Below are 12,702 nucleotides of genomic sequence, written 5' to 3'. Positions count from 1 at the left end.
TATATGAGAATGGCGAAAGTTCTAGCCCCAATTAGATATTTATGTATTTAAACAATTTGTGAAATATGGAAAGGTAATATGATTTTTTTTAACTTGCGTCAATGTGAAATATTTAGAAAGTTTGACATATATTAATTAATGTATTCGATTATTTGGCAACAAATATTATTATATGTGGTTTAATTAAAAAAAATAGAAATACATTGCAATTATTTATTAATGAATTTTATTTTATGTATTATCATTCTAAAATAATAATAAAATAAACTAAAGATGAATATTTCATGAAAACATCATTAAAAAAATCTATTTAAATAAAAAAATTTTTTGATAAACGATATTATTTTTAAATATTTTTAAATATTGAATTTTCATGAATTTAAAGATGATTTTATTAAATGAAGCTAGAATTAAATAAATTATTTATGTGTAATTAGTATTGATGAATGAAAATATCACTACTACACTTGAATAAACAGATTAATTCAATCATTAGACCTCAAATATATTAATTTTTGCTGCTTCTTATAGTACTACTATAAATATTACATGTACCTATGTATAGAAACTTATTTTGTTACTAATATAAACTTAATATAATATTATAGATTCAAGATTGACAAAACTTCAACCGGTTAACAAAATCTTGGTGTTCCAAATATTTATTATTCAATAGTCTCTTATCTCTTATTATTTTAATAAATAATTGGGAGACAGCAAAACCAGTATACCTATAGCCACTTACCAGTTTATCTATAATTAATATATTGGCATTTAATCCGATTATTCTTCTATTACGGAATTTAGTCATTACTATATCAAGAAATTTGAGTCTGCTTAACTAATTTCTACAATTACATAATGTGATGTTGAGACTGTAGAATTAAAATTAAGATTAAAATAAAAACAATTTCGTTTTGACTCTATTGATTCTTATGATTTTTATTTAATTTAATTAAAATTGTTCTTTCTTTTTCCCTAGTTCAATTCATAGTATCAGCACATCCATTTTCGTTGATGACCTTTATTGATTAATTACCAAATTATAAATACTCTTTACATTTTATAGATTATTAATTATCATAGATTATAAAATTTATAGAGCATATGAATTTGAAGCAATTTTTATTAACCACACTGTGATTAAAATATTTATCATTTTAGTACAATTAACGTATTTTAATAAGATTATTCTAAAGCAAGTTAATTTTATAACTAATTTTTATATAGCGAATTAACAAAGCAGATTTTTAGTCTATATAGGATATCTGAACATTGGAATAACGTATTTGAAATAATTTATTTAAAATTTTTTCATTTTCCCTTTGAAATTATGCACCACTACTTATATGAAGATTTTGTTGTTCAAATCATCTTGATTAAAATATTAGTTTTAAGTATTTATTATTGACCACAATTTACTAAAACAAAGATATAGTGAACTTCAGCAATTCGTTTGCAAGTATATAATAATAACAATTTTTAATAATTTCATGATTTTTATAAATTTTTATAAATAGATCAACTGTAAAAGTGTAAATTGAAATAAATGGGACTTCTATTTGCTGATAAATCGTCATAAAATATTCACTAACCAAAAAGTCTTTGATTATTTAAACATATCGTTTTAAATTCGCTTTAAAGTATATACTTGTTGCTTCTAAATTAATATTTAAAATTTTCAAAAACTTTTTTAAAAATGTTCCAACTCAGGATACAAAAACAAAGAAAATTAAAAATAATTAAATAATTTAAAGTATGAAATAAACTATAATGAAAAAAGTACTAAGCCCTAATTATTTATAAACACAAAATGTGTGTAGAAATTTCAATTATTTTCAAAATCGAGTGAAAATCAAAATAAAATACAAAATAATAAAATCTTATAATTACTTATAAAAACTTAATCTATATTTATATCTTAAGCAGATGTTATAATAATAATACACTGAACAAATTCAAAATCATAAATTCAATTAGTAAAACAGGTTTAATTATCATTTTTATAATATTTAATAAAATAAAATATATTTTTTATTCGTGAACACATTCTTATTTCAAAAACTAAAATAATTATACATTTATTGAATAGCCAAATTTTTTAGTAGAATTTAATTTTGAGTCAAAAATACTTATATATATTTTATATTGTATGAGTTTTAATTAGGCTTTTTCATAATATATATATCCTACAGAAACAAGTAATTTGAGACAATAAAATTTTGATTCTCATAATAGACGAAAATAATTTTCATAGATGTTTTCTATTCTTTAATACCGTATTTACTATAATGAAAAACATGATACCTAAATTATATAAGTATCAAATAAATGATATATTTATAATTTTATTAATATTGTCACTAAGCATAAATATATTTACATATACACTTTCCTGCCTTTGAATTTAATTTAATTTTTTAAATTTTACATTTCTGTTATTTAAATACTTTACATTATCTTTTCCAAAATCTTAAATATATGCTCATTGTTATTTTCATTAGACAAATAAAATTTATAAATTTTGTTAGTTTTTTTCTTTTTTTAATGAGTGTAGAATTGAAATATTAAACTTATATTTCATTATATATTCTCATATAAAAATTTAAACATGTGCTTTTATTTTTCTTTTAATATTTTATCTTAAATTTTCTATTAGTTATAATCTGATAATTTCTTAAATTACTTATATTGCTAAATCTTTTAATTATTTAGTTCACTAAAGCTGTTATTGCCGATCTACTTAGTTTTCAATACATTATTTTAAATACATAGTAAGAATATACGCGCACAGGTATTTTACTGGATTTCAAGCCTTAAAATTATTTAAATATATAAATTCATTTATATCATTTGTATTCTGTGGTAATTAATTCTATAGTATTCTGTAGTAATTAAACCTATTTTAATAGATTCTATGTAAACTTATCTATCTAATAACATATGGTCTAACATATCTACTCATTTCTATTATATTGTAGGTTTGTACTCTACGTTTATTAATATGGTGATATATGTTTTTAGGTGGAAATATTTCAATCCAAATTAATCAATTCATGGTCACTAAAAATTATATATTGAATATTAGACTAAAATAATTCCTGTAAACTTTTACAAAAATAAAACTGAACTCCTACTTTAAATAATTTATTGTTATGTAAAATCAAACTAAATATATTGCTTATTGTGAAATAAAATTTTTAAAATATAACTAAACAATAAAAATTAAAATTTATTACATTTATTTTTACAAAGTATAAATATTATATTCAATATTTTTATATTTTGTATTAAATATTAAAACTAAGATATAAAAAGTAACATCATATAAAAAATAAGTATAAGATGGAAATCAATAAAGCGTTGTATGGCTTGCTAAGAAAATAATTAGTACTGCTTTGCCTATAAATAGAACTGAAAATAAAGAGAGAAATATAAGAACTGTGATATAATTACTTTCAATCATTACTATCACTTTTTTAAAAAAGTATTTATAATTAAAATTATTTATTTTACAGATAATAAAATTCGTCGTATTTAAATATAAAGTAATTGTTATACTCACAAAATATTTTCTTTCAAATATATATTTTATTTTGAATTTGTCGTTGCGCGAATGAATGTGCGCGCACGTATGCCTGCGTGTGGAAATAAAACGTATTTAATTTTTCTAAATAATATATATAATACAATATAAATTATTTACATTCATTAATTTTGTTTTAAATTGTCATTGTATCGGTCTAATTATATATTTTTTAATATTTTATTCTAATTCTTATATGTTCTATACATACAATTGGTATAAGTTTTTAAAATGATTAATTTTATTTATGAAGTAGTTTATTTAATATCTTAATAAAAAGTTGTTTGTTTGATATCTTAAAACACGTTTTTCAAGAACAATTGTGTGCGAACATGCATTTATTAATTTAACCACATAAAGAAAAATAGTATACAATTTATTTTTATTTTGTTTAAACCTGTCGTAAAATTTTATTTTAAGTAATTAAATGAATTTTTTTAAATTAACTTATATTAATATTTTATAAGCAATCTTTCATTTTATATAAATGGATTAAACGATCCGTATGCATATATATATATATATACACACGTTGTTATAGATATGCAAGCTACAGCGTATAGATGTGTAATTTGACAGTCTTATATCCTTCAAATTTTTTAGTGTAATAGCTCTTACGTAATGATTGCAAAACAATTTAATTAAGTAGCTAATATAAGTAGAATATACTTTTAAATAAATATTGTTTTAATTACCCAATTCTCTTTAACTAGATTTAATCTATTTATTGACTTTTATAATGGTAAATTATTTTTATTTTATATATTCAGATAATTATATTTTATTTTATTATATATTAATAAATAAAATATTTAGTCTCAAGAAGTTGAAGAAACTATGAAACGAATTCAATCACATAAAGGTGTTGTAGGAACCATAATTGTTAATACAGAAGGTATGTAAAAAAATTGTATTCAATGTTCATAATTGATTATAATCAATATTTTCAATCAGTGTATATTAAATAGTTATACAGTTATCGATTTAATAATGAAAAAATGACTACATCAATTATATACAATATAAAATCTTACATACCCATTTAAAACAATTGTATAAAAAGCATTACTTATAAACTACCATCTGAAATGTTTTTCTTTAAAAATTATATAATTTTTTATTTGAAATACTACAAATAATAAAAATAATTAGTATTTCATGACCATTATAAACTATTTCATAATTACTTTTGTATTAATATATCTTTTATAAATAATTAGGCTTAAATTAAATTTAATTGAAAAATAAATCTGTATAAAAAATTTTTTTTATTGAGTAACAGTTATTTAAATTTGTTTTGCAACAATGCTCATACCAGGTATATTTTGTGTTTAACAGCACACATAATTATGAATAAAAATTATTATCGAAATATAATTTATAATTAAAAATTTATATTTATATTCAGTATATAAATATGTTTAAGACAAATTTTTAATTTGTATTATAAATTTACATATAAATTTTGTTAATCAATTCATTTATTTTTTATTATTTATAAAAATTAAATTAAATTCTTAAAAATATTTATATTCTATTTCAACATATTGAATTTAAAAAATATTTTTTAAAACTTTTAAATTCATGAAAATTTATAGATTTTTGGCTTATACCAAATAATATTAATATAAAATATAAATGAATGAATTATTACATAAAAATAGAAGACTTAACACTCTTTATACATAAAAATAATAAATATGAAAATGTCAAACTCAATATTTATTTAGCTTCTTCAAAATATTATTTCTGTTATATAATATTTATTTTATTATTAGAAAGGTACTTACTAAAACTATTTAATATAATTTGTCTAAAGTTTAAGTTAAAACAACTATTTTAATGACTAATCTATACTTAAATCTTTATAATTGTATATGCCATTTTAAACTTTACACTTTACACTTTGAATTATATAATATATTATCAAATATAAAATGTATTTATTCATTAAAATGATCTTTTTTAATTATTATTTTAATTATATATGTGTAAAAAATTTGTATGATTATATAAAGTCAGTGATTGAAAGAAAAAATTAAGAATGATATAAATAAATATGATTAAATAGATATGAATGAAGAGGAACTTAATAAAAAACAGGTAGAATCAGAAATAAAATATTGAAAAGAATTGTAATAATACTTAAATATCAGAGAAATTTTTGAAAGTGAGAAATAATGACAGTTGAATTTTATGTGACTTAGGAACTTCTTTCTATGCAAACTTAAGATGTTTCTCGAAGTAGAAACTGCATAAGTAAGATAGTATACTGTATAATATTTATATTTATTTATTTACTGCATGCAGAGAAAAAATATTAAATGTATCCACTTTAAAAGGCATGCATCAAAGCAGGTACCTAACCATTTAATGGAATAAAAAAAAGTGCATATCATAAACTAAGGATTGAATGTAGCCACCAATTTAATAACGTATGACAAGGCATGCAAAATTGAAATTCGAGAGCTATAGATACATAAAGATGAATAAATTTAGATTAAACATTTGTTTAAATATAAATTTATATTATATTCAATAATATACTGCTTCAAATGAATGTTAATTATTGAATGTTATGGCAATTACTATTTTCCTTTGTTTGGATTATTATTATCACTACAATTATTACAGTTGTTACTATAGCTAGTAGTAGAAAAAGTACTCTTCAATGAACTAACAAAAGTAGTGTAAGGGATGAAAATCTGAATTATAATGTAGATATTCTTATTTTTTATTATTTTCATATTTTCATGTTAGACTATTTTTGTATTTCAGTATATGTAAATAGGTGTATTATGTAGAATAATATAAAAATTTACAATGAAAAAACTACGTATTCTAATGTTTAAAAATTATATATTATACTAACTATTCTTTTTAAAAATAAAATATACACATATTTGTACTATAGATAGACTTGCTTCAAAAAACCTTTTTCTCTATCAGGTTTCTAGTATCCATCCTACCTTTTACTACCAAAAGCACATTATGGATTTTATTTATGCATTTGTGTTTAGATTTATCAACATGCTAAAAAACTTGATATTTTTTAAATTTCATATTATAGTTAGAATGGGCAATGTAGCTCTACGTATAAATAATTCTTATATAAAAAAACTGACAACATATTCGATCGCAACGCAACATAATTAGCAAACAAAGCTTATAAAAGATTTAAAATAAAATAAAAAATGAATACATTCGGCCTGTGCATCACTGTATTAACATGAAATTTAAATATGGTAAATGATTCCTATGATTAAAACCAATTATATTTATAAAATATTGGTTTTATTTACTTACAATTATAAATGCGTAATTATTTTATAAGATAAATAGACTTGATTAGTTTTTTCAATAGTGTACCTCAATTTTTACAGATAATTTTCGAACATGAGCTACGGACCTTCTATACGGTATTGGTAAGTATGGCGTGCGAATGCCTTCGATACGGCATTTCAATAAAAGGTACATTGATTGTTGAATTTGAATAAATTTTTTAATTGAATAAAAATTAAATAAAATTGCTTGATGACTATCTTCAAGGTTTTGGCATCTCTCAAGTGTACTACGAGTGCTGTATTTCGATCGTATAGAAAAGTAGATGAATATTTATTTAACAATAGATATTTTTTAAAACAAATAAAATCAATATTTTTATTTGTAAATCGCGCTTTAGCAATATCTGTAAAGCCTAGCTCCAGCTCATAGGATACATATTTCTATAAAGATTAGAATCATTTTTACTTGACTTCTTTCTATCGTTATCTACCAAATAATTATATCCACATATAAAAATTCAAATTAATTAAATTTGTATTTATATAAAAAATGTTTTAATTATCAAATCTCTTAAAAATCTCTGAATACTGTAAACAAAGAAGATGAGTTTGTATGAATTTGCATTCCATCTGTTTATTAAGTAAAATCCAATATCTTTAGAGTTGCTTAAATTATCATTTTTTATTAAATGGTGTAATAGAATCTAGAACTACCTATTCAACTCTAATGTAGCAAGTAATTTTTTTCTCGTATTTATTCACTTTCATATAACATTATATAGATGTCATTGTTTTAATTCTAGTAATTTGTTATTTGTTTGTTTTATACTACTACATCGATAAAGTTTAACACATTTTGGACATAAATTTTTTATAAGTAGAATAATTATAATAATAAAAATATTAAAATTAATTATTAATAATATATTAATAATAAAACTTTCAAATTCATTGATTATTGTTCAAATTAATTAGTTTTTATGCTTATTAATATTACTACTCTTATGACCAATATATTATAGAAGATAATTCGTGCTTTTCTTCATTTTATTACACTTAATCAATATGAATGTATATTAGTTCGTGATATCCTCAAACACATTGTCTATTTTTTAATCAATAGAGACGTAAATTTTCTATTTTTAATACTTAATATTCCTATCTTTGTACACAAGATGCAGGTACTAATCACAAAAATTAATATAACAATAGCAAAATATGAAATTTTCAGGTTTGTGAGCGAGCGTGTATGCGTGCGTACATGTATGGGGATAGAATGATTGATTCCTACTACATTTTGTTTATCTTTCCCCCCTTTAATTATATTATTATAAATTTATTGTCAACATGCATCATAATCAGTTATTTTTATTCTTGTATAAAATTATAAAACATTTGAATGTTTTATTTTACAGGCATTCCAATTAAATCAACTATGGATAATACAACTACAGTACAATACTCTGGATTAATTAGTCAATTATCTGATAAAGCACGATCTGTTATAAGAGATTTAGATCCAACAAATGACTTAACTTTTCTCCGTATTCGAAGCAAAAAACATGAAATAATGGTAGCACCAGATAAAGAGTTTATTTTAATTGTTGTGCAAAATCCTATTGATTAAAGTGTTCAATAAATATTTAACAATGTGTAATAATATTACATTCTTATTAATTTACATATATATATATATATCAGAAATAATTTTAACACTATTAGGAAATGATCAAGGCAAAAAAATCATTTCTAAAATCTAAATTTTATTGTCTTATATATAACATAAGAGTCCATACATTACATAATATTTATAAAAAAACACTAATGAAAAAATATTTTTTAACTGAAAATATTTTTATTTACAGTTTTTCATCTTAATAAAATGAAAATAAGTACTAGTTTCATGTATGTATAATTTTTTTATACGTTTATTGCTTAAACCATATTATATTAGAGAAGTAGGAACGATTCTTAAATAGTTATTGAGAATTTTTATTTTAATTTAAATATAATAAATATATGAATATAAATATAATTTTTTATAATTTATATAATATAAACTATATATTATAAATCTTTTATTACCCTCTGTGTAAACTGATCTGTAATATCTATTATTACAGCTTACCAACTTTTAAGATTAGAAATCGTTAAATATTAATACGTGATTCTATATGAATGAAGTACATTTTATAAGGTAGTAAAAATACAGTAAATTAAAATGATTATCGAAGTATCTTATTAATTTCACTTTTATAATATAATTTTATTTATCATTGTATAAAACAATATATTATAATATAAGTATATGTCTTACATATATAAAAATCAAACTATTATATTAAAGTGATGAAACTTAAAAATAAAATACATAATTTCTGTGTTAATTGTAGAAGCTCATGTAGTTACACAGAGAAAAATAGTTAGTATACTAAAATATTGATTTAAAAAGCTACGTAAAGTAAGTTTTTGTATGTGAAGAAATTTCAAAAGTAACTACTAAAATAACATAGATTTTAGTAGATTACTGCTACTAAACATTTGCTTAATTTTAACCTTAAAATTTGTTAGCGAGATGTAGCATAACTTATACTCAATGTTTATCCATCAATTAAAGTTAATTGTAGTGTGTGTGTTTGTAAAATAGATTTATTTCAATGAAGTTAATATTCGTCACTTACAATAGAACTTTTTAAGAGTCACTATCATCATCTTTCTCCAATTCATTTCGATCTCAGTCATATATATTTATATAAAATATATCTTTACAATAATAACAAATGCATATAAATTTCTATAGAATAAGTAACGAGCATAATAAATGCAAGTAATGAAATTTTTAATGTTGTTTTTTAATACATCATTCAGATTCTATAAAACCTAATCCACCTATTAAGTAATAAAAAAATCATTAATTTCAAGCCATATACTTATTCAATCTTATTTTGATGCAGATTCCTTTTCATACAAGTATTTAAAAGATTTAAAAATAAGAACATAATAGTTTAAAAAATAGGAACTACTATAGTACTAACTTACATTTATGTTTTGTTTATAAATAGGTAATTTTACAATTTGGTTCACAAGTTGTTTTTTAACAGTAAATAATTAGTTATAATAAATAATAAATTAGGTTTATTAGTGGAAATTAATATTTTAGAAATATATAATTGCTTGACGTTGATAACAAAAAAGGAAATCTTAAATGAAAATGATTATTGCAAAATTATTAATAAATTTAGTTTATCCATTTTTTACTAATCTTGATTAAAAATGAAACACAAATATTTAATAATGAAATCTATATAAAAAAATTAATAGGGTCAATAGTATAATTAAATGATTTAATTTTTTATCTATTCTACCTTGTTAGATAGCATTAGTTTTTTTATATCACAATTATTACTTCAACAAAAAAAAATTAGTTATATCTTCAATATCTGAACTTATTAAATATTGTTGAACATTTGGAATTACCTATGAAAAATAATACATTTGAATAGGCTTCTGATAAATACATTATAATCAATATTCGACAAACTGAAATTGAAATGAATTAAAACAGGAAAAGTTCTAGTAATTAAAGAAGTTATACAATTACTTTAATAATTAATCATTCCATATAAATATATGTCTATCAAAATATAAATAGACGAAATATTGTTAAGGAAAAAAATTACAGAAATTTATAGTCAAAACAATATTTGATATTGACAAAAAAGTTATAACAATAAATATGGTTATAGTATTAATAAAATTATTAAAATTATTCCAAAAATAATAAATCCTTTATTTCACAAACAATATTCGCCAGAATTATTTTTATTAAAAAATTATCAAGGTATATATTTATGTTTATAATTTTTTAATAGTTTGAAGATCTTTTCAATTTTCCAATGGATACACTAAAAAGCTTTATATTTTTTATTTTGTCAATAATAACATTTTATGTAAATTATTTATATAGATTTTCTCGCATATATATCATAATGGTTTTTAGTTTAATAAAGATTATTTCCAATAGAACTGCAACTGTTATTTTCAGTTTAGACCCCATGTAAGTTAATAAAATGAAATGAACACAAATGAAAATAAAATACAAATCTCTTTACTTCTTCTATCAAAAGTATCATATTTTCATATAGTATCTGGTTTACATTAAATAGATTCAAGGCAATTTATTTTATGTTAAAAAATATATGTTGATATATACACTATGTTATAAAATAAAAATCTAAAATTTTTATTTATAAATTTTATTAAAATCTAGAAAACTATTTATAAGTTATTTAAAAAATAGAGTAGCAAAAATGTAATATTAATTATAGCTATTTAATAAAATGTACATGTTATGTGATATTTTAATTTGCGGGTATATACAAAAGTTAAATTTCATGAAAGATTTCATACTTTTGAAAACATTTTTTTTGCGTGTTGTATTAAAACAGTGAATATATTGATAAAAATACTTTCGAAGTTCGTCTATGATTTAATCGATCCATTTATATTTACTTAATAAATTACAAGTTTCCTTTTCAATTAATTGATTTCTTTGTAAATTTCGCTATTCATTTCTTCATTACAAAACATAATTATAGTTATATAAGAAAAATAGTGATATAGCAAATGAAATTTGTCAATGCTATCACTATTCTAAAATAATTGTATTAATCGGTTTTAACTAAATCTAATAAATATTTAAAAATTGAATCTAACTTCATAGATGCAGTGATTTAACTAAATTTATAAACCTTTCCGGAATTTAAAACAATTTTTAAATTAATCGAAAGATTAGTTAAATATAACAAACACACCAATACCACGAAATTACTCCCATTAGAGTACATACCTACTCTACATTTTTTCTAATTAAATTATTTAATAAACCATTATGATCTCTTAATGCTATCAATTTATATATGATACTAAGAATACAATTCTTTAAAATTTATTAATTTTACCTTTTATTACAGGACATTGAGCAAAATTAAACATAACCTTTTATGAACGCGTTAAAAGTAAGAAACTATTTATTAAAATTTTAATAGAAAAAGTATCATATTATCCATATCTTGTTTTTTTATAATTTTTTAGAATAAACTACGCCATTCATATTTGTATTGTGCAGAAGAAAAATCTGTTCAAATTTAATTTCTTTGCAACCAATGGAAACACTACTAAAAACAAATTCTTATTTGACAACAAAATGTGAAGCAAACAAAAAAACTCAATAAAATAGATCCATGTAATTTTTTTTTTTGGTGACATAAATTGAGTTAATAAATTAATATTATCCAATAGAATTGAATATGTTAATTTTGTCAATCTTAAATGTCAATTAATTTTAATTATATATAATTATATATATATATATATATATATATATATATATATAATCATATAAAATGAAGAGTCCATTGAAGAAATTACTATTATTCTGGTAAGAATAGTACAATATATATTTTCATAAATCAATAGGTCACTTACAGATCACGAGACGACATTCGTCAGCAATCGTTTAATTATTTAAAGACATTTGTATTAATACACATTACTATTCTTGTATTATGATTTTAAAGGATTGACGTAAAGGTATATTTTATAAAATGAATGAATTAATAATTGTACAAAATATTAAATATATAAAAATACTTCCTAATTTTTGTATTCAAGAAATCATGGATAATTTACTATATTTTAAGTCATATAAATATTATATAAAAGTATAAAATTGTTAAATTATCTTTACTTAATTATTAACGTATAATTTAATATATCCTTATATTATGTACATATAAATATTGTACCGTATTTAATAAAATATATTCCACT

The 12,702-nt window shown here is 20.1% G+C and overlaps 1 protein-coding gene across 4 annotated transcripts; it reads left to right on the top strand.

The window, feature by feature from the left end:
* The first annotated feature begins 3,813 nt into the window (after positions 1 to 3,813).
* On the top strand, positions 3,814 to 11,865 carry robl (dynein light chain roadblock). 4 transcript variants are annotated; one of them, XM_011497980.1, is made up of 4 exons: positions 3,814 to 3,910; positions 4,403 to 4,481; positions 8,286 to 8,443; positions 8,736 to 8,771. In XM_011497980.1, exons 2-4 carry the CDS (start codon positions 4,424 to 4,426, stop codon positions 8,754 to 8,756), a joined length of 237 nt encoding a protein of 78 aa, XP_011496282.1. In that variant the 5' UTR covers positions 3,814 to 3,910; positions 4,403 to 4,423; the 3' UTR covers positions 8,757 to 8,771. The 4 variants fall into 4 exon arrangements, with proteins under 4 accessions (XP_011496282.1, XP_011496280.1, XP_011496283.1 ...); XM_011497978.1 differs by lacking the exon at positions 8,736 to 8,771 and adding an exon at positions 11,844 to 11,865 and having other exon boundaries at positions 3,815 to 3,910; positions 8,286 to 8,523; XM_011497981.1 differs by lacking the exon at positions 8,736 to 8,771 and adding an exon at positions 11,844 to 11,862 and having other exon boundaries at positions 3,815 to 3,910.
* Positions 11,866 to 12,702: the final 837 nt, after the last annotated feature.

Source organism: Ceratosolen solmsi, unplaced genomic scaffold, assembly GCF_000503995.2.
Source record: "Ceratosolen solmsi marchali unplaced genomic scaffold, CerSol_1.0 scaffold14, whole genome shotgun sequence".
Classification (NCBI taxonomy): domain Eukaryota; kingdom Metazoa; phylum Arthropoda; class Insecta; order Hymenoptera; family Agaonidae; genus Ceratosolen; species Ceratosolen solmsi.
Note: the sequence above shows the minus strand (reverse complement) of the source record. Positions and strands in the feature narration are given on the sequence as shown.